This window comes from Triturus cristatus, chromosome 7, assembly GCF_964204655.1.
Source record: "Triturus cristatus chromosome 7, aTriCri1.1, whole genome shotgun sequence".
NCBI lineage: Eukaryota > Metazoa > Chordata > Amphibia > Caudata > Salamandridae > Triturus > Triturus cristatus.
The window spans coordinates 815,014,322-815,038,219 of record NC_140590.1 but is presented as its reverse complement, the minus strand read 5'-3'; the positions used below and the strand labels follow the sequence as shown (position 1 = coordinate 815,038,219).

Here is a 23,898-nt window from a genome sequence, read left to right as displayed (position 1 = left end):
GAGTATTACAAAAAAATAGTTGAGAGCTGCACCTATACCAACCTGTTCTTCTTAAGCTTGGCTTCCGCTGATGGCATATTTTCCAGGCAGCTTGGACAATAATGGGAATCCACCTTCAGAGAAAATAGACCGTATTAACTACAAGGATGCAGAACAGGTCATTGCATCACACAATGACTCACAACCAAACATTCCCAACTCCTTGAAAGGATGGTTTCAAACTTCTGCATGCAGTGCTTTTAAAATCCTTAGTATAGACTGGAATGGTGGGACCTACACAGGGGACAGTCAACTTTAATTATATTGCCTTCATGCGATAGCCCATAACCTAATAATCAACAGGCATTCATTACCTTGCACAACCCTTACTAATAACTGTTGCAGCTCTCGACTCCCAACAAATATAAAGGTAATAATGACCAGAGAGAAGGAAATTTCCAAGTAGCTAAATGTCTAGTAGAAGTACCTTCAGAAGACAAAGTACCAGTGGTCATGATTGTCCAAATAAAAACCAGAAAATGGGAAACAAATTTTAAGTGCTTTTCAAAATCTTTGAGTGGAAGTAATGTTCTGCAGAGAACCAATGCCCTTAGTCCCTCGCTTTTTCTCTGGGTGAGAGTGTTGGGCGCCATAGGACAATGAAAACATTGCCAAATGTTGCATTATTACAATACCTAAATATAATGTCACTTTAACCTTTGTTTTTTTTCAGTGAATTTCTATTGGGGTTTTAACGTAAAGTTAGATGTCACACATCTAACGTGGCATGGCGTTGGGCGCATTATCTGGCCAGTCCTTGCACCCAAGCCCCTGCTGGTGCCAAACCCTCCACTGCGCAGGGTGTTTGGCCGTGCATGGGATAGGCTTTGGGAACATGGACGTGCCTACCAACCCCACACAGGCACCCATGCACCGTGTGGGGATGGGTGCAGCGCACTTAAACCCCACAGGTGCTGATGACTGACTTTGTGAATATATATATATATATATATATATATATATATATATATATATATAAAAAACCACCAAATAGTTGCCCCCATGAGTCAAGCCACAGGTACGATGCATTTCTCGATCTTGTTTGAATTCCAGCCTCCGAGCACTATTTTCTTAAAGGGCCCGCAGGCCCGTATTGGAGACAACTATCATTCGACACATTCTGAAGCGACAGAGTAAACAAACTTTGGTAGGTCATTGCCTGCAGCGTGGAACTCAATAGCCCAAGATGACCTTCTTTGCCCTGGGCGCTGCCGAAGCGAGCACAAACCAAACGTGGTACGAGGAGGTATAGGTTATGGCATAGTGGTAGAATCCACTTCCTTCGGTACTCGTGGTAAATCGGATAAAATATGTGTTGTATGGATTAAATCACCCGGGGACAGTGGGAGAAAACTCTTCACACTCTTCGGGTGCACGCAGCCATTTTGCCATAACTGAACTGAGTGGCAAGGTCCCTACCCGAAATGTCATACATGTTTTGGCTACAGGAGGCTCAATCTTGTCCATATATCCTTCTATGCTGTAATCATCGTTGAACTCAAGGAAGAAAGCAGTGAGGGAAGCCACCCTAGCATACCTTAAAACCAATTAATCAATATAGTACCAGTATATATGCTTTAGTGTTTTTCTGTAGACCCCAGTGGCTTTCGCGGGGTGGATCAGAGGTTCCCACACCACATCTTGATAAATCAAGTTTTACAACCCAGAGCCAGTGGATCTTAGAAGCCCCAGAATATCCTCCAGACCCTGTCGGTATGGCAGTAGTTCTGGAGTCTGCCACATCCTACAGCAATACAATATCGGTGTAAGGCCCACTTTATTTAAAAGAGATCTGAGGCCCAAGCCGTAGGGGTATAAGAGGGGTAGTGACAGGAAGGTTTTAAGGAGTCACAAATAAATTATTTTCGATTATCTCCAGAACGGTTACATGCTTATGACCCCAGATTTCCCCACCATGGAGAGTTCCACAAGGACTTGGAGATTTTTTAATCTGGAGGGCTAGGGATACAGGACGAAATGAAGAACCCCATGACCTCACAATACCTCCTGTATATTGCTCCAGCTTGAGCATACACTTTTGGATGTGGGGGAAGCAATCAAACTGCTTCGTGAGCATGACCCATAGATAACCAAATATGTGGACTTTCTCCAGGGGGACACCATTTAAAGTTGGGTGGGAACAAGCTGATGGGCAGGGGATTACAAACTATTTACTTTATTTTACTTTGATTAATTTCCAGGCCCCCCTCAAACTAGTCCAGGAGCTTCTGTATTCCCAATGGAGATTTTGAAATCAAAAGTCTTCTGCAAACAGAAAGGCCGGGACCTTCCCATTAGCTAGACACGGGGCGTAATTCTCACACAACCCAAGCTGGAGTACTAAATCAATAATATATAAAAGAAGTAAGTTGGGGCTAGCACACACCCTTGCCTCACAGCCTGATTGACTGGGACGGGGGTCTGTCGGTTCACGGTCCACATCTGACTTAAGCAAAATTGGTGTGGAGCCTAATAACATCATCAAGGAGGTACTTAAGGACACCTATAACCACCATAACCTTCCACAAGGACTCCATAGGTACGAAATCAAAAGCAGACTGGAGGCCCGCGTCCTCCCCTCAAGAATAACATTTCAAATAAATCAGTTGAAGACGAAACACCTGATCAGTGGTGCTAATACCATCCCTAAAGCCGGCTTGCAATGGGGCCAACATCCCCACATCTGCCAGCCAGTCATGCAATGTCTCCAGTATAATCCAGCTAAAATGTTTGAGAACTATTGATAAGGCTAATGGGCCTATAGTTAGATGGAAGTGACGTAGAGCCCTTTTTAAACATCCGGATTATCTCTGCCTCGGCCCAAGATGGTGGCATGGGGGGGCGCTCGAGTTGGCATTTAAACAGTTAAGAAGGGGCACCAGATATCCTTTTTAGCCATAAAGAGCTCACCAGGGATCTTATCTAGCCCATGTGCCTTATCAGGTGTGATCCAATCTATTGCCTTAATAATTTCACCCACAGAGATAGGGTGAGCTTTTAAGGCATCCTGCCCGGGGTTAGAAATGCCTGAAAAAGCATTAGCTACAATACTAACCCAGTCAGCGACCCAAATACCTCACACTCAGAGGAGTCCGCATCTGCACAGCAAGAGTACAGTTTACAAAAGTGGTCAGCCCAGGCAGCTGCAGAGATGTTGCTGTCAATTGGTGAACTGAAGTCTGGGTCACCATTTGCAAGGATGCACCAGAAGGAACAATGGTCTTTAACTGAAAATGGTTAACATGGCATCTCATTTTGTATATTCCTTATCTCCTAGCACTAAATATAGCAACTTTGTAGGAGAACCTGGTTTCTTGGATCAGATTCCTGCAGGGATGTGGAATTCCTATAGCCGGAAGCCCAGGACCTATTGTTTGAGGTCGAGGGCAATGAGTTTTCATGTGTATTTTGTCCTTGGGACAAGTAGTCCCAACCCTCAGCAGCACAAACTCTTTGGCTAACAGTTTGCAGTACCACATTATGGATCAGGGAAGGGCACTGTCTGCAGTTAAGGTAATATTTTTGTCCAATAATGCTGTTCAAACTTGTATTTATGGTTCATTAATTGAAAGCCTTTATTATTAGGGTGAGCGCTCCAAGTAAATGTTGTAAGCTCTGACTGCACTACTGACAGTGGTTCCAGTATTAAAATGTGTACACAGGTTTTCGAAGCTTAGCAATATGAGACTATGAATACTGCTCCCAGAATGCTCTTGGATTTTATGCAAATATTTGCAGAAGCTTGAAAGCAAGATTGAGGATTTTTTGCTTCCAATATAAAATGTTGATTAAAAAAATAAAAGCAGGAAAAAAATATTCGCTAAACTATTGTAAAATTTCAGGTACCATTTCTTTGCAGCATCATTTAGTAACATATGTTGATGCATGCTAGTATTTCGCAAAAATATTCATAAGGGAAAAATCAATGTAACCAGTTTCAATAAGATTATGGGAAACCAAAATAAACAAGCACTGGCAAAGCCAGTCGGTCTGAAATTGGCGGTCAGCTTTTTAGTTTTGTCAATGTGTGAATTGTTTTGCCATCGTTTTTGTAAAACCATATTGGTGTGGGAGCTGCCCTCATCATTCTAACAAACATTGGGAAAAGCAAAAATTGATTTTAGTCTCAAAAATCACACACTGCCACAGTAGTTACTGGCAATGAACCAAACTACTTTGTGTGCGCTGATATGCTCCTTGAGAAAGAGCAGAAGGCTGTCACTCACAGTGAAGCCAGCCGATACAGAGAGAGAGACAGACAGAATTTGAATAAACACAAAAGGTCATGGTCAATGCCAGACAAAATTAGGGACCCAATTATTAAAGAAAGTCTCAAAAGTGCACTCATGGTATATGTCCTTGCATGAAGTGCAGCTATACAGCTTCCGTGAACTCCCAAGAATTTACAGAAGTAGGACAAGAAATAGTACTCCTAGAAAATATTTGTGAACTGCATTTTTGCATGAGCAAATATGCATGTAAAGATTTGCTCATGCGAAAATCTGAGTGTTTGCAAGTTCACTTTTCCCTCCAACCACTCCCCCCCTCCCCCCCCCCCCAACTCTGGAAGAAGGTTTACATCTGCCATTGTCAGGAGTAAATTTCCAACATTTCTCAGTATGGGAAAAGATTACAGAAGAGTTGTTGAAAACCCTTAAAACATGGAAGTTAGTAGGTTTGCACAGACTCAAAAGGGCATTCTAACCCTGGAACTATTGCTTATCACTACCTTCAGCCCCAGTATATAGATCTGTGGAAATGTGGCAACATAAGGGGATTGCAAGTATTCAAACACTACTATGGTATGAGCCCTGGCATAATCAGAGAGGCGATAGCAGAGCTCTTATATAATGAGATTGCTGCCATAATTTGTCGTCGCACTACATGGCACCAAAAGGGACAAGTGGATTTTGTTACAGGACAAGTAGATTTGTGAAGCAACCTGTTCCATGGACAAGCAGATATTTTATTAATGCCTGTTCCTGGTCCCACCTTTGATAGCGATGGACAAGGCTTGCCTCGCAATTCTACATGCTTTGGAGTACTAGGAAGCCTCCTTTTTCCACTTGGGAAGGGTCCTGGACTCCACCAAGAACAAATTCCTAAGAGAGACAAACATAGTATTATAAATATCTCAAATCTCACCAGGGAGTCAGGTTACAATAGGCAAGCGCCCTCAGCCTGCACAGCTTGCAGGTCAGTGGCAACCACCTCATAAACCTGCCTCAAAACAGCAACAGAGCTCCACTTTAGCCTACGGTGATTGCTAAAAGGGGGTGAGCCTTCTATCAAGGGGTTCAGCATGGGACCTGGAAATATTAAAGCCCAGCGATCTTAATGTAAGATCCAGAGCGCTATGGTCGCTATCAAATCAGGGTATCACCTGCATTTCAATCATTATGGGCCATATTCAAATATCCAACAGGATATAGTCAATAGGGCTTGCCCTATACAAGCAGTTCAACGTATGCCTCCCCTCCATCGATCTCCCGTTACACGCTTAAAGGTAATTGTTCAAGGTGAAAGCACTTGGCTGTAAAGCAGCAGCTGTCCACTTCTTAATAGGTGGAAGTGAGAGCGCAAGAACTGATCGTTAGATCCTCTTCGTCAAACAGGATTTCAGAATGAGTACGGAGAGGCTGAAAGTTACAATTAAAATCACCCGCCACAATTTTTAAAAATACAACCAGGAGAGAAGCCAAATGAGCATTAGCCAGATCAATGATTGACATTTCAACTCTGCTACCCCCATGCCTACGATAAACATTATATATATATATATATACACACACACACACACACAATAGCTCGGAGACTAGCGTCTGCTAAAGGTAAGCTAGGAAAATTCATACTGTGCTTTGTTCACTACACCAACTGCTCACACTGTGCTAGTAACTGCTTATTCACAGCACTTATTAGTCAGTGGCGTCTCTACACAGGGCCAGAGATACAACTAGTGGGGCCACTTGTAAAGGGCAATTTTAAGGAGCGTGCGCGCACGAGGGGGATGTGGGATGTTTGCTTAAAATAATTTAATCAGGCTTTTTATGGCTCTGTACATATCTCCCTATACACATACATACATCTAAAGTTAGATTTAAACATTGTAGGCAAACGTAGAATCGTGTACTTCCTTAAACACTTCCTTGCAGTGAAAAGAAGATGAACAAAAATGAGCGTGGCAAGGTGCAGTGTTTTTATCTGTCTTGCATTTGCACATTCAACAGTCGTGCTGGTGGGGCCCAAGAAGGAGGCATGAAAAAAATAGAACGGGGCACGGGCTTCATAGTGGCGCTAGTGTTCTTAGTTTTAATGATATATGACTTTCTATATATGTGTGGAGCACATCTGTCCCAACCTCTCCCCTCTCCTAACCCCACTGATTCCGTCCAATACCCGACCCCTGTTCACTCCCCCTCCAAAGACCCAAGTCATTCTCGGCCCCTGCCTAAAACCTTAAGATTTTTCATCTCAATAGCACAGCAACTGAACAGAATGGAGATGAAAATTAACTTCCTTGCTGCTGATTTCCTATACTTACAACAAGATCTTCTCAACAGGACCAAGCCGCCGTGCTCCCTCTCCCCGGGTAGATTTCCTCCCACCCCACTCAATACCGCTCCCCTGGCCCCACAGTGCACCCCACGTCCCTCCAGTCCGTCAGCCAGTCAGGCACTTCGACCCAACCGGGATCGCCAACCCTTTTCGATACCGAAACCTGATGAGATCAACGACTCTTACATCCCTTTGAGCCAGAAGTCAGCCCCTTTCCACATCCCTGTTATTATCGGCACTAACAGAATCCCTAAAAATGTCCACTCGCCTAGACCTCCTGCTCAATACTCCTCTATCCACCTTACTCCCCCCATCATCGAGGTTCCCCGTCCTCTCTCTTGCATGGTCCTCAACTGCAGATCAGCAGTACAACACGCCACAGACATTGCTGAAGCTCTACTCGCTGAAGAAATTGACATCGCTTTCCTCACTGAATCCTGGCTCAATGTCCACTCCACCCCCATTCTTGACATTCTCACCCCCCAGGGTACACCATCATCAGACAAGACAGACCGATCAAAACGGGGGGAGGACTAGCCATCATCCACAAGGCAGGAATACAGATGACCAAACTTAAACTTGCAGAATACCTATCGTTTGAATACCTGGGTGTCGAACTCACTGCCAAGGGCACCTCACCCATCAAATTCCACACCATCTACCATCCTCCTGGAGAGCGTACCCTTTTCCCCGAAGAACTAACAGACCTAATATCACAGTTCTCCATGACAGACACTAAAGACGTGTTCCTGGGTGACCTCAATATCCACTGGAACGACCCAGAAGACTCCACTACCCAGAACCTATCCAACCTACTTGAAATATATAACCTCAAACAACTCTGCAACAAACCAACTCACATCAAAGGTGCAACACTGGATGCAATCATTACCAACAATGATCTGGTTTCTCTGAGAGCGATTTCTCCCATTGACTAGTCCAACCACCACCTCATTCTGTTCAAGATTGATGCACTTGTCTTCCACCAACCTATTTGTGATGACAAACCTAAACATTGGACCAGAAATATCAAAGCAATCCCTTTATCCGAACTTGAACCCAGGATTCATGCCCATCTTCAACTCCAACCCTCATCATCGACAGCCGATGACCTCACTACACACTTCAACTAAAAATGACAGAGGTTCTAGACCAAGTAGCTCCTCTCAAACTCAAACAATTGAGGCGAACCAAATCTAAACCCTGGTTTAATGTGGATCTGAATGAGGAAAGGCGTCAACTCAGACAAACGGAAAGGTCTTGGAGACTAGACCTTACACCTAGCCCAACTTAGATCAGCTCGGCAAGCATACAAAAAACACATTTTCAGTGAAAAGGCGTCTTTCTTCCGCAGGCAACTAGATCTGGCGAAAAACAGACCGAGAGAACTCTTCAACATTGTCAAAAGACAAACTAACTGCACTCCCTCTCAAGAAATTAAAGCCACCAATGAGCGTTGTGAAGAAATTGCCACCTTCTTCACTAATAAAGTCTCGAAAATGTATCAATCCTTCATCCAAACCTCTAACCCTCCTTCCTTCTTAACCTGCCCCACTCTAACCACCCTGATCATTCAGAAAGAGTTCTTACCAAGGGCAATCAGGTCTGCCTCCAGCTAAAAAAACAATGCGCATTGGTCCGACTTTGAGCTAATGTCGGAAAATGAGGTTTTCAGTACAATTTCTAACCTAAAACCTTCCTCCCACACTATGGACCCCATCCCATCCACATTCATAAAATAACTTAACCACACCATTTGCCCTTTCTAGACAAAAATCATCAACGCCTCTCTCACCTCAGGCTGTGTCCCAGACTCCCTTCAACTTGGACAAATCACACCCATTCTCAAAAAAACAGGGGCTGACCCTAACAACCTCAGACCTATCTCCAACCTCCCATTCCTTGCAAAAACATTGGAGAAATGCGTTCTCCACCAACTCAACAAACACATTGATGAGTTCAACCTCCTCGACACCTTTCAATCAGGATTCAGGAAAGGCTGTAGCACGGAAACAGCTATGCTCAACGTCTCTGACGATATTCACAAGGCTTTAGATGAAGGGGATGCCTGCCTACTCATCCTTATTGACCTATCTGCGGCATTCGACACAGTAAATCATCCAGCGCTTCTGGAGACCTTAGCGAAACGCTCCGGCATCAATGGCACAGTACTAAAATGGTTCACCTCCTTCCTTCAACACCACTCGCAACAAATTAAAATCAACTCCTGTCTCTCGAAGCCAACAAAAGTCACACTTGGGGTCCCGCAAAGCTCGATCCTCTCCTCGGCCCTCTTCAATATTTTCATGGAGCCCCTCACAATCATCTTGAAAAAAGCTGGAGTGAATTACCACCTTTACGCTGATGACACCCAAATCTATTTCAAAATCAAGTCTCCCAACGACATCCAACACCTCAATGCCACTCTAACCGAGATCCAAACTTAGTTCAACGCTAATCACTTAAAGCTCAACCCAGATAAAACAGAACTAATCCTATTCTCTCCAAAAAGCAACCATCGTCCAATCCAAGAGTGGCTCAAGAATCTGGTCGCCCTAAACTGCCCCATCGTCCTATCAGACTCAGTTAAGTCTCTAGGCATCACCCTTGACAAGAACTTATCTTTGGAGGCCGCCATCAAAAACTCTGCAAAAAGTGCTCTTTTTTCTCTAAAACACCTCAAGAAATTGAAACCTTTTCATCCCCATGATGACCTCAAGACAGTAGTCCAATCCCTAGTTCTCTCTAAAATCGACTACGGGAACGCCATCCTAACAGGGACTCCAAAAGCTCACCTAGCCCCTCTAAGGGCAGTGTTGAGCATGGTTGCTCGGCTCGTATCTGGAGTAAAAAGATTTGATCACATCACTCCAGCTCTCAACTCCATCAACTGGCTTCCCATGGAAGGGAGGTGTATTTACAAACTGTAGAAAAAAAAAAAAAAAGGAGGGACCCCTTAAGATTCTCAAGGGAAATAAGGTAGTTATAACCAGAAGAAAGGAAGAATTCCCTTGATCCTACAATTGCAAAACATAAAATGCTATGTCCAAAATCTATATAAAAAATGGTTTTATTTAGAAAAATATTTTTCTTGTTATTTACGAACAAGTAAAATCACATGTCATATCATAATCATTTGAAGAAAATTGTTAAAAAAAACATCATACAATACATATCAATCAGATATAGTTTTTAATTCAACAACAAAACACAATTTATGACCAACATAATAGAGACAGACATAGATGTAAGACACAGCTACTATTCTTTACAGGTGCACATCACATTGGACTCAAAAATACCAGCTCATTATACATTGATGAATCAGTATTTGACTTGTCTGTATTGGTCCTTTGATTGTGCTTTACACAGCATCGACGCGTTTCGATGGCTTTAAATTGATAGTACCATCTTTATCAAGACACAATAATTCTGTCTCCCACCTTTGTTAGTCTTATTCCTAAATAAAATATATATAATTATTGATCCAAATAATGCATCTAATTACTAATCCCAAAAAGACATGTGGTTAATATTTATTCTCATCAGATGAGAAGAAAGATTAACCACATGTCTTTGTGACCCAAGTAGTAGGCTTCGGGATATAATAACTCAATGAAAGCCATCGAAAAGCGTCGACGCTGTGTAAAGCACAATCAAAGGACCAATACAGACAAGTCAAATACCGATTGATCAATGTAAAATGAGCTGTGATTTTGAGTCCAATGTGATGTGCACCTGTAAAGAATAGTAACTGTGTCTTACATCTATGTCTGTCTCTATCATGCTGGTCATAATTGTGTTTTGTTGTTTAACAAAAACTATATCTGATTGATATGTATTGTATGATGTTTTTTTAACAATTTTATTCAAATGATTATGATATGACGTGATTTTACTTGTTCCTAAATAAGAAAAATATTTTTCTAAATAAAACCATTTTTTATATAGATTTTGGACATAGCATTTTATGTTTTGCAATTGTAGGATCAAGGGAATTCTTCCTTTCTTCTGGTATTTACAAACTGGCCTGCATCACACACAAAACCCTTCACTCTCCGGCCCCTAACTACCTGAACAACAATCTGGTAAGAGCAGGTCAATCCAGAACGCTGAGAAGCTCCAACTCACTCCTGCTTATTCCTCCGAAACTGAAAATGAAAACCACACAAAACCGATCGTTCTCTGGCAACGCTCGCAGGATATGGAACGCTCTCCCTAGAGTCCTTAGATGCAACCCCTCCTTCTCCTGTTTCAAAAGAGACCTGAAAATCCATCTCCTTAAATACTTTCCTGACCAACGTCAACTAACCTAGACTTCAATATCCGAGTTTACTCCTCTCGCTTGACATTCAAGGATAGTTGGTGAACGGACTGTGTTAACCACCTTATCTTCCATGCTGCATTTTATTTATCCCTGGTTTTGCTTCCTTACTGCCTGCCTACTATGTAATGCAATTTCCGTCTGTTTTTCTTTACAGTATGTATGTAAAGCGCTCGGATACCCACGGGTCAAGCTAGCGCTATATAAAACTTTTAAAATAAAAAAATCTGTCTTCTGAAAGTGGCACTGAGATGTCTTCGGAGTGCCCATGTATGGACTCGAAAGTGGCCCATCATTATCTTCCGTCGATTCTGTTTTATCCACTCTGTTCCTGTAGCTCTCATGTCTTCGGGCACCTACAATCCCCCCTGTCAACAAGGAGACCAAATATGTCCCGCAACTTATAAACCACCCCGATCTATCGATGGAGACTAAAAAAAAAGTGACAGCACTTTAGGCCCACACTCAGCAGACGACCTCTCATAACCACTAACTCAAGACCAATCAGAAGAACAGTTTTCTACCAATTCTGATAATTTCCGGCACAATAGATGATACTGTCCAATCGGAGCAGTTTCCAACTACCAGCCTGTCATTGAGGCAGCCAATAGAACCGGAGGTTAGCTTGTAGTACAGGCGCAGCAATGAATCACTCGGACCGCACACCAGAGACAGGGCAGACAGAGACTCACCTCGTGAGAAACGCACTCCAGGGAGCGAAGCTCTCCACAGTACCGGCAGAAATACAGCTGCGAAAGGGGCGAAAGCAGCTGCTTCTCGCCATCAACTCTATAGAGTACCCGATCCGACTGCAGCAGCGACGCCATCTTGAACAAGCTCCGCCTCTTCTTCGTCACATACGTAAGGCTGTTACCGGGTGCGTCAAGACGTACATCGCCTACGCATATCAATCATCACGGCGAATTCGCCCCACGACCAACACACAAAACTTTTATTTTTGAGAAATGTTAGAAGAGTATTTTTATTGTATTTATTTTATTTTATGCGTTTTTATATAGCGCGGACTTTACCCGAAGGTTTCAGAGCCCTTCACAATAGGAACAGCAGCGTTACATGAGAAGAAAATTACAAGTGGGCATGTTACAAAAGCTTACATTACATGAGGCAAAAGTGACAAATGTGCATGTATCAAAGGCAAACAAAATACAAGAAGAGGTAGCAAACTATACGTTACAAGAGGAAAAAGTGACATTTGTGCAAGTTACATAAGCGTACAAGATACAAGTAGATGTATAAAACTGCAATAAATGGCAGACACTCAAAACACAAGAACACACTGGGAAGGCCCTTCAATAGGCATGGAGTACAGACTTTCCTATAGTGGAAGAACTTCCTTCAGGGACTAGCGAGGGCGTGAATTAAATTTGGAAGTGTCTTTGAAGTAGGAGAACTTTGAGGTCATTCTTGGAGGCCCGGGAAGAGGTGGTGGTCCGGAGCTGAGGCGGAAGTGAGTTCCAGATTCTCACCGTGTTGCCTGAAAAGGATTGGGCCATCGATCTTTCCTTTTTGAAAGTGGGAGGTTCAAGCAATAAGTTTTCCGCATTACGTGATGGTCTAGAGCCTCCAGAGAGTTTCAGTTTATTTGCCAGGTAGCGAGGAGAGGAGTGCAAGGCTTTGTGGGTGATACAGGCAGTCTTGTAGATAGATCTTGCCTCGATGGGAAGCCAACGAAGGGTGGATAAAATGGGTGTGATGTGGTCGCTTCTTTTGCCCCCATATACGAAACGAGCTGCTGAATGGAGAACAGATTTAAGGGGGGACAGGTGGGATTTTGGGATGCCAGTAAGAAGAGAATTGCAGTAGTCTAATCTAGAGAGAACCAGCGATTGGACCAGGGTTTTAAGGTCTTGCTCCAGGAAGAAGCGACGAATCCCCCAAAGAAGGCGCAGTTGGTATCGAGCAGACTTTGCAATGGAATTGATGTGGGAGAGTAGATTGAGTTTTTTGTTGAGAATTACACCAAGGGATTTTGTGCTGTCGACAATGATGGGTTTAGTGTTAAGTAGAGTTGGCCTAACGGCTAGGGCGCCCGAACTCGGACCTGGGGGAACTGGGTTCGAGTCTCGGTAACGACGCTAAACATCCTGTGATTCTGGGCAAATCACTTAATCTCCCCGTGCCTAACAAAAATATGAATGTGTGTCCTGATGTAACTGGTGCTACGTAAAGCGCTCTGATACCTGATTGGATTCGGGTCAAGTTCGCGCTATATAAAACTCTGCAAAAAAAAAAATCTGATCCATACGTGATTGTACTGGAGGAGAGGGAGAGGAGGAGGAATTCAGTTTTGGAGGGATTCAGAATCAGTTGATGAGTTAACATCCATTTTTGAATGGAGTCGAGAGTAGAGTTTAGGATGGAGAGATCGTGAGTGGAGGCCACCTTGAGGTAGATTTGAGTGTCGTCCGCATAGAGATGATAGAGGATCCCGGATTTACTTAGGAGATTTCACAATGGTTCCAAATAGCAGTTGAACAGAGTGGGTGCAAGTATAGAGCCTTGAGGAACACCTTGACACCGCCAAAGGAGATGAAAGACTGTTCGCTATTTTGATCATTTGGGATCTATCAGAGAGGAAGAAAGCAAACCATTTAAGCACAGTACCCTCCATGCCCATTCTCTGTTGAAGAGTGTTAAGGAGACTGTTGTAATTGACAGTGTCAAAGGCTGCAGAAAGGTCAAGGAGAATTAGAAGACAAGACTCCCCCGAATCGAGTATCCGCAGCGCATCATCAATCACTTGCAGCAGGGCTGTTTCAGTGCTGCAGTTTTGAATGAAGCCAGACTGGAAATTGTCAAGAAGATTATTGTCTTTGATATGAAGGGAGAGTTGTTTCGCTACACATCTTTCTGTGATTTTCACAAGAAAAGGTATGTTAGTGATGGGGCTGAAGTTGAGGTCGTTCGCATCAGAGGTGGGTTTTTTAAGCAGAGGGGCAACCTGCCCAGTTTTGAAGGAAACAGGAAGGGAGCCTTGACAGAGGGAGAGGTTAAACAGAGTGGTCCGATAGGAAAGACAATAGGTATAGAAGTCGATGGCAATGGCGCTAGGGATGGGGTCAAGAGAATGGTTGGAGGGCTTTGTTTCGAGGATGCATTTGAGGAGAACATCTTCAGAGATGGGGTCAAAGTTCTGCCAAATGGCTAAGGATTTGCACTCCTCTGGAGGGGTAGGATGAATGACCTGATCCACAAGTGATTTCACTTTTTCATCAAAGAATATAGTGAATTCCACTTCTTTCTGTGTAGAATCCTCCAACTTGGAGGTTGGGGGAGAGCAGTTTGGATTCTTGATGAGATCGAATAGTTTTTTGGGTCTGTTTTTGGCTGAGTCGAGGAGGGTTCTGAAGTGCAATGCTTTTCCAAGGAAGATGTGTTTGTGGTACTTGGATCTTACTGAACGAAGCGTGGCCAAATTATCGGTGGAGGGCGCTTGTCTCCATTGTTTCTCCAAGATTCTTAGGTACTTCCTTTCTTCATAAAGGGATTTGTTGAACCAAGGTGCTGAGGGAGTATGCCTTTTCTTTTTGCTTTGAAGAGGAGCGACGTTATGGGCCTGGTGAGCCCCGCGAGCACCGCTGGGGGGGAAGCACTGCCGCAGCTCCAGTGTACGCCGGTGCCTAAGCCTAAGAAAGGGAAGCCCCAGGGATGATACCCACAGGGGTAGTGACTCCTGAAGCCCCAAGGTGACATATTACTGCTCGCCAGCCCCACGCCGTATCCCGCCTGACTTTAAGATGGCGTCCCATCTCTGACTAGGCAGCTCAGAAACGGAGGGTGCAATTGACTGATGGTTCCTTGCAGCGAATCCAAATAGGCTACGTCCACCCAGTGCAGGGACTTGTTATATTTTGTGTATGTATCTTTAAGTGCATGCGCCCTGTTTGGGTGGCATGCGCTTAGTTAGCATTTACAATGCATTCTAGGTTCTGTTTTAGAATTGTTTATCTATGCCAGTGTGAATCTGTTATTTGTAAAGCCTTCACCTGGAAGGACACACTGCCGTGCTGTTGGAATTAAACTACTAGAAGATTATACTTGTTTGAATTTTTATATTGGCGACGAGTTGGGATACTCTCCTGTCAGTAGCAGCACGGGAACGGAGAGATAGTGAATCTACAGAAGTAAGGAATTTTTTTTTTGCGTGGTTTTACATTTTTTTCTTTGGAATTCAGGAAAAAGGAAGAAGAAGAATGTAACCTAGATGGAAGAATTCACGTTCACTTAAGGAATATACGGATGGGAAGGAAGTCTGGTCGTAAAAGCGGGAAGTGCATCGGTATTGAACAAAGGAAGTTACGATTTTAAAAGTAAACAAAGATTACCGTGAATCAAAGGAACCTCGAGGAGCGTTGGCCGTATCCTAGCACCGTGAGGAGAAGGCAGCGAAGGAAGGTACGCGCTCAGGGAAGCTGCGAGGTAATCGTCATCAAGGCAAGCGTCTTCATCAAGACGTTCGATGACGTTTAGAGCGTCGGGAAAGGCAACATGGTTTCTGGGTTACCAACCACAATCAGAAGGAAGGAGCATTAGTGCGTAACACGCACAGAGCCGTGCAACGCGCAGTGGAGCCAAAGGGTTGCTAAGCAACCAGTATACAACCGGAAGGCAAGAGCGCCAAGGCGCAGTACGTGCAGCGCGATGTGGCAGCTTTGAGCATACTGAAAGAAAGCTTGGCGTGATCAAGTTAAGGTGGGGAACAATTGTGCATTTCTTTTCCTGTTGTTTGGCTAAACATGGTTTTGGAAGTAAGATAATTTCTGCATTGTAAACCTAAAAGGGAAAACTTTTTTACATCATTCAGTGAGTTCATTATTTATTTATTTTTTTGGACATCTTACATATCTTTCTTTAAAGAGAAGAACAGAGTTAAAAAAAAAATACTTTGGGTGATGGAAGTTTAAGCACAGATTTTTTTTTTTACGTGAGATATCTTCTCTGGAGACGACAGAAATAAACAGTTGCAATTGAAATTGAGTCCAAAAAGGAAATAAAATAAAATAAAATAAAGAATTGTCAACATCAGAGAGGAAGTAGTTATCTGAACATAAGACACAATGCAGTTTGACCCACCAGGAAAATTCTTACAGAGTAAGGGAGATCCACCATTACCATGGACAAGGTGGAAGGAAGAGTTTTTGACGTATATGAAGGCAATAGATGGAGAACGTATGGGAGCAGAGCGGAAAAAAAGCATTTTACTGCACTGTTTAGGATCAGAAGGTCAAGACATTTTCAGAGCCTTACCACAAGTTTTACCACAGTTAGGAGAAGAGAATTTGAACGTGTATAACGAAGCTTTTCAAAGACTGGAAAAGCGTTTTAAGCCAACTACCAGCATTGCCTTGAACAGATTTAAGTTTTACACAAGGGCACAGAAGGAGGATGAATCGTTTGATGATTTCTTAACCGCTTTAAGATCTTTATGTGTTCATTGTAAATTCGGAATGATGGCTGATGAAATGATAAGGGATCAAATTATTGTGCATGTGAGGAACAAAAAAATACAAGAGAATTTGTGGGTATTGGGTGATCCTAGTTTATCCGAAGCAATAGCTAATGCAAAAGCAGTAGAACAGTCTGAGAGTTGGATGCAAACGGTTAGACAAAGTACGAAGAAGAATGAAAGTGTAGAGGAGGTATGTGCTATAAAGAATCATACGGAGAATTATACTCAAGGGCGAATCAGCAAGCCGGATGCTGTCCAAAAGAGGCCTATTAGCAACAGGTATAGCAGTAGTAATACATTTAGAAGTAATGGGAATTTTGGAGGTCAGAGTGTGTGTTTCAGATGTGGGAGTAAAACACACGTAGCGTCCTTCACAGGTTGGAAGGTTTGGTCATTTTAGCAATGTCTGCAGAGAGAATAGAAGGAATAATTCATCAAATTCTATTCCTAGAACAATATCGACACTCAGCGGAAATGAAGTGAGTCACAGTGATGTTGAAAGTGAAGGAACTTTAGTCAATTCTGAGTGTGAAAGAGGATTTGTAGTGTCCATTATGAGCAGAAGCGTAAGTGAGGGAAAAGGAAATTTATTGGAGTCTCCTAAATGTACGGTGGAAGTGTTACGTGTAAAATTACAACTCATGGCTGATTCAGGGTCACCATGAACGATAATTTCTAAAGAATATTTTGAAGAAAAATTAAAAGAAGTGTGTAAGGGCATGAAACTACATGCTAGTGACGTGATTGCAGAAAGTTTTGATGGAACAAGAATCGATATGGAAGGGTATTTTAGTGTCACGTTATATTTTAAAGGAAGGTGCGCTGAAATAAAATTGTACATTGCCGTTAAAGGAGTTAATGTTCTAGGATGGCGTGATCAATGGAAACTGGGTATCATGTTAAATCCACGAGCCTTAGATCCGGTTATTTTAGGGGATTGTTTCCCAAAAGGAAAGGTGGCGGTTTTAGACCCTAATGACAAAGTGAAGAACTTGGTTAACAAGTACAGGAATGTGTTCAGTGATGGGTTGGGAAGACTCAAGGATTTTGAACATAAGATTATACTGAAAGAGAATGCACGACCAGTTGTACAAAAGTTGAGAGGTGTACCTATAAATGTGAGGGATGAACTCAGAGACATGTTGAAAGAGCTTACCAGTGAAGGGATTATTGAGGAAATCGAGTCGTCTGAATGGGTTTCACCCATAGTTTTAGTACGCAAGGCGGATAAGAATTTGAGGGTGTGTGTGGACCTGAGAGCTTTAAACTTGAATATTGTAATTGACTGTCATCCCCTTCCAAATATAAATGAAGTCGTGTCAATGTTGGAAGGGGCGAAAGTTTTCATAACGTTAGATCTTAGGTCTGCGTACCATCAGATCAGTTTGGCTGAAGAGTCTAAAAATTTGACAGCTTTCATAACCCCTCAAGGTCTGTATCGCTACACAAGGATGCCTTTTGGTTTGGCATCTGCCGCTTCCGTATTTCAAAGAGTTATGTTTAGAGTGTTTAGAGATATTGATCATTATGTTAAATGTTTTCAAGACGACATTTTAATTTTTTCTAAAAACGAGGAAGAACATAATGTACACCTCAAAGAGGTTTGCGGCAGGCTAGAAAAGAATGGTCTCACTCTCAAAGAAAACAAATGTAAGTTATACAGGAAGTCTGTAGAGTATTTGGGACACACCCTGTCTGGTGATGGTGTTGTTCCAAAACAATCTAATGTAGACGCTATTATTAATGCCCCAGCTCCTACAAACAAAGAGCAGTTGTTGAGTTTTGCGGGGATGTGCGAGTACTATAGTAAATTTGTAGATAACTTTGCCTCAAAAATGGAACCTTTGAGAGAGTTACTTAGGAAAAATACAAATTATATTTGGAGCAGTAGTCAACAGAAGGCTTTTGAAAACATCAAACATGATATAGTTCGCGCTCCCACTTTGAAACCGTTTTGTTTAAAAAAAGAGTGCATCATCACAGTGGATGCAAGTCTTTATGGAGTTGGTGGGGTTTTGTCACAGAAACATGGTAGGGGAGAATGGAATGTGGCCTTTGCTTCAAGAACGCTAAATGAGACAGAGAGGAAATATGCTGTGATTGAAAGAGAATTACTTGCTTGTGTCTGGGCCATTGAGCACTTCAAGCTATATGTATGGGGTAGCAAGTTCACGTTAAGAACTGATCACAAGCCTTTAGTTAGCATCCTTTCATCCGGTGGAGGTTGGAACTCTACTTCTAGAATTGCTAGACTTTCGTCTAGACTTCAAGAATACAACTTTAAAACGGAATATGTACCTGGGAAGAAAAACGTAACAGCTGATTTCCTTTCAAGATTACCATGTGCTCAAAATGGTGTGGATTTTGTTAAAGAAAAAGATTTTGTGCTTAACATTAGTGATATTATGCCTGAACAATTTCAGGAGATTAGTGAGACACTGTGGGATGAATGCGTTAAAAAAGATAAGGATTGGTTAGAAATTAAAAAATATGTGATGGAAGGATGGCCAAGGAAACATCAGATTAGACCTGAGTTGTTACCGTTGTTCAAGATTGCGGGAGACTTAGAATTTAAAGGAGAGTTTCTTTTCAAGAGCTGTAAATGTTTTCCCCCTAAAGGTATGCAAGATGTTATTCTTAAAATAGCTCATAAAACACATCCTGGAATTTCCTCCATGAAATGCCTTGTTAGAAAAATTTTTTGGTGGCCAGGTGTTGACAAATTTATTGATCGTGTAGTCAGGGAGTGTGATTTTTGTATTTCAAGTGAAAGGATGCTCAGTGTGAAAATTCCTCCTTTAAGAATGGTTGAATGACCAGAAGAACCTTGGCAAAAGTTAGCGTTTGATATTTCTGGCCCTTTTAATATGCTCCCAGAGAAGTTTAGATTTGCTTTGGTTTTGGTGGATTACCATTCCAAGTGGCCAGAAGTAAAGTTTGTTAATAAAATCACAACAGAAGTGGTTTTAAATTTTTTAAGAGAAGTTTTTGCACGTGAAGGTTGTCCATTGTATCTTGTCACTGACAACGGCGTGCAATTTACATCTTCAGAGATGAAAAATTTTGTGAAAGAATGCGGAATTAGACATGTGTTAACTTCTCTTTACGGGCCACATGAAAATGGTCAGGTTGAAAGGTTTAACAGAGTTTTGAAGGATTACATAGTTGAGTCTGTAAAATTTGGGGGGGAATGGTTGAGTAGAGTTAGAGAGAAGTTATGGTATTATAGAATCACTCCTCATACTACGACTGAGGTTAGCCCGTTCAAGTTGTTGAAAGGAAGAGAACCAGCATCTAAGATTTGTCCATGGTGGTTTCGACAAAAGTGTGTCAAACAGAATGTTAGGAGTGAGTGTGTTAAGGATATAGCTTATAAAGTAAAGAACAAACAACAAAATACTTGTAAGTGGTTTGATAAAAAGTGGAACACTCGGGTACCATCTTTTAGAGTTGGTGATTGGATTAGAATCTTAAAACCTGGAATCATCAGTAAGGGTTCTAATAGATTTGGTAGACCCATTCAAATCAAAAGAGTTTTTAGGAACTCTGTTGCCACTCAAGATGGCAAGGTTTGGAATGTTAGAAGGGTGGCAAAGTGTCCAGTCAACATGCGGAGCAATTTTCCTGCAAATCTGTCTAAAGAGACAGACCACTGTCATGATAACAATGTTTGTTTGCCTGGTGATTCAAGCATGTTGGATAAAAACATTTCTGTTGGTTCCAAAACCAGGGTGTCCAACCGTGTTAAATACTTTCCTAAAAAATTGAATGACTATGTCTAGTTGTATTTTATGTTGATTTTTTTTATTTTAGTTTTCTCTGTTTTGTTTTTTTTATTTACTTTTCTGCTTTCTTTGAATGAGGGAGATGTGTTATATTTTGTGTATTTATCTTTAAGTGCATGCGCCCTGTTTGGGTGGCATGCGCTTAGTTATCATTTACAATGCATTCTAGGTTCTGTTTTAGAATTGTTTATCTATGCCAGTGTGAATCTGTTATTTGGAAAGCCTTCACCTGGAAGGACACACTGCCGTGCTGTTGGAATTAAACTACTAGAAGATTATACTTGTTTGAATTTTTATAGGACTCCTACCTGCTGACACCCTCTTCGAACACAGGTGGTGGCAGACTGTGAGGAGCGGAGATCGGATTATGACCGGAGGGTGAGGCGAGGCACCCCGCTATGAGATCTGGGACTGCATCTGTCAGCCGCCTTGCGTAGAGCTCTGAGCTCTGTGGGTGGAGTCTGGAAGAGCGACGCGAGAACAGAGGTGAGTCCCTGCAGGGATACGTATGCGATGGGCCCCCGCATTGAAAAGGAGGCACCGGGAGGCCCATGTGATATCTGCGAGGCGATGAGGAGACTCCCTCCAGCCACGCCTGACTCTAAAATGACGGCGATCGAGCCCCAGTTTGCATCAATCTAAGAGGGGACTTGCCTGGTCAGTGGTGGTGACATAAAAAGAGCTGGTGCAGTGCCTGACAAGCATACAGAAAGACATGGTCACTGAAAACAGCCCATATCACTGACAGCAGGAGCATCAAACAATTGCCTGACCTTAAGATGGCCGCCCTTAAGATAATTTATTATGAGGATCCTCTCAAGCTACCTAGGTGAAGGGCCCATCAAATACCAGCAGAGTCATAGAGACTCCTAAGCAGTAAAGCTTAGAGGCCGGGCTGGAGTACAGTGGATTGGGGCTTTGGTACACAGACAAGGCGAAGAAGCACGAGCCTGCTGCTGTTACCCCCGACTGGAGCAGTCCAGAGAACTGTAGTGCCATACCTGAGTGGCTGTTGAGGACCGGGGCACCTTGGGAGATCCCGAGTAGCCCTTGGAATGAGCACTGATTCTCCCCCCCCCCCCTGGAGTGAGTACCGGTCCCAAGACGAGGGTAGTGACCAAGGTACCTTGACTGACCTTGACGATCAGCACTTCTATGTGGCCTCATGACGACTGAGGAGATTTGAGTCTCTGCCCCTTTCTTCCTATTACACCGCTCTTTTTTCAGTCCTATCTTGTTGAATCAGTCCTGTTCTGAAGTAACAACCTGTTCCTAATCGCCTCACTTCCCTGTCTGCACATTAATTCAGGTATCTTCACCCGACTTCTGGAATATGTGTCCCCTTCTTGTCCTTATACTTCTCCTCACCACCGCTACCCTAGTAACACTCTTCTCTTATCCCCACCACCCTCCTCCTCCTCATTTTCCCAACATGGCCACCACTCGAGTTAAATCTGGAATTAATTGCTACAAAATCATTTATCCTCCTGACCTGACTAAAGGTTCAGCAAAACGATTCAAGCATAGCACCATTGAATGTTTCTCTGATTTCCTTTTTGTTGATCAATTCCACAGTGGTCGTTATGGGAGGCTCAAAAACGATTTCATTTTTTTCACTCACGACATCCCCTCCTGGTCCACCAGCTTATATAATTCCCTTAACGTCACCTCCTCCTCCTCTATCCCTCAAGGGAAACAGCTAAAAATGTCCCCCTCTGCGTGTTTTAAAGGCTCCCTCACTATCTCACTCTATAACAACGGTACTGTCATGATCCAAGCCAAAGACTCCTGTCTCTCTCTCTTTGACCACCTCTTCCCTTCCCTACTCCCCTCCCCTGCGACCGGGTTCTCCCTTGACTCTTCATCTAGCTCTACCTATTACTCCCTATCTCCTCCCCTGACCCCCACACTCCAATAGGCTGCACCCTCGGGAGGCACAGGTTGACCCTCTTTCCCCCTCCCCTCTGCCCTCCTCTCCCATTCTTCCCCCCTCACAGTATGCCCCACTTCATCACTTCAGCCTTACCTCTAGCTAATATGCTCCTCGTCCAATCAGCACAATCCCGGTACTCCAATCTTATCTCCTCCCCCTATCCCTATCTGCCAACCCCCTATTTAGTCCACCTCTCCTCCAACCTTCGCTCCTAGTTAACTTTCCTTACGTTCCCCCTATTCCCACCTCGTCTCCTCTTTTCTACCCCCTCCTCCCCTCGCTATGTACCCCGATTTCTTCACAAACCCATTGCATCTCTCTTCTTCCCCCACTCCTCCAGTATGCTGTGCTACCCCTTTCCCCCCCTTGGTAACCATTTCCCTCCCTTGGGCCTAGCAGAACCACTTTCTCTCTTCAACTTCCCTATCTCCCAACCCCCCTCACTCTGCCAGGTACCCGTTCCCGCACATCCACCTCACCCAGCTGACATGACCTCTCCAACCCCCTCCCCTCTCTTCCTCCCAAACCTCCTTCCTTCCTATGACTCCACACATTCACCCCTCTCTTTCCGTCCCACCGCCTCACTCCTCACCTATCTCTCCCTAATTTTGTCCTTAATTCCTATCCTTCTTGCAACGTCAACAAAGACAACTCTCCTTTCACCTCTGATGCACCAACGCCCACTCTCAACCACCACCTTTCCCCACCTCTGAACCCTGTACCCCAACTCCACTCCCTGCCTTCCACCGCCAATTGCACCCCCTCCTGTTTCCATCGAGCCACCCAACATGCTGTGCTCTATCCTACTCTCTCTGGAAAATAAGCTAGGCTCTCTCATCACCTCCATCTCCCAACTTGAAGCTACCAAGTCACTTTTAAGCACCAAGATTTCCACCTTTCCATACACTGCAATTCCTTTGGAAAACACACACCTTCCCACGAGATGCACCTCGCCCCCACACCCCAAAATAGCCAAACATAACTTGTTGGCTGCAAACATCGCAAATTCAAACAAGTCCTCGAACGCCACCCTTCTTCCACTTTCCTCTCCAAGTAACCCTACTATCTACACTATTCCGACCATCTCCTCTGTCAGAACTACTCGTCCACCTAAACCCTCCCGAGCACCCTCATATAAGTACAATATCCCTATCACCCCTCATAGCCCAAGTGCCCCCGTCACCAAAACAGTCTCGACAGAGCTGCGCTGTCTAATCCACAACTGCAGATCTGCAATAAAACACAAACTTGAAATCTCAGATACCATCATCCTTCACAATATTGACATGCTCTTCCTCACAGAGACCTGGTTCAATGATACCTCTCACTCTATGTTTGATCTCCTATTACCCACAGGCTATTCTATATTTAAGAAATGACAGAATAGACAAAGTTGGGGGAGGTGTTGCAGTCATCTTTAGAAACTCCCTTCAACTTAAATCTTTTCCTAACAGCTCCTTCCACACTTTTGAATGCCTATCTCTTGAGCTTCAATTGCACCACCGCTCACCCCTCAGATTCCATGCCATTTACCGCCCGCCTGGTAGCGGCCCTTCATTTATGGAGGAACTCACTGACTTCATCAGCGACCAATACTCGCAAAGTGACAATCAGATCTTCGTGGGTGACTTCAATCTCCACTGGGGCTCGCTTCAAGACTCTTCTGCGAATTTGCTGGCCACCTTCCTCTCTGCAAACGATCTTATCCAACACTGCACAGTAACGATACACTCTAAGGGCTCAATCCCGGACCTTGTTATTTCTAAAGCAGGCATGCTTACTATCGCGATCC

General features: G+C 43.4%; 1 protein-coding gene across 4 annotated transcripts in view; it reads right to left on the bottom strand.

The window, feature by feature from the left end:
- The window catches only part of DCTN4 (dynactin subunit 4), a 117,827-nt gene that overhangs the window by 81,655 nt on the left and 12,274 nt on the right, over positions 1-23,898 (bottom strand). For 2 of the 4 annotated variants that reach the window (XM_085617703.1, XM_085617702.1), the window contains exon 2: positions 43-113. In XM_085617703.1, the coding sequence (XP_085473829.1) occupies positions 43-77 (35 nt within the window). In that variant the 5' untranslated portion in view covers positions 78-113. Of the gene's footprint in view, positions 1-42; positions 114-11,610; positions 11,801-23,898 lie in introns of those variants that run through there. The other 2 variants (XM_085617701.1, XM_085617700.1) reach the window with 2 other exon arrangements.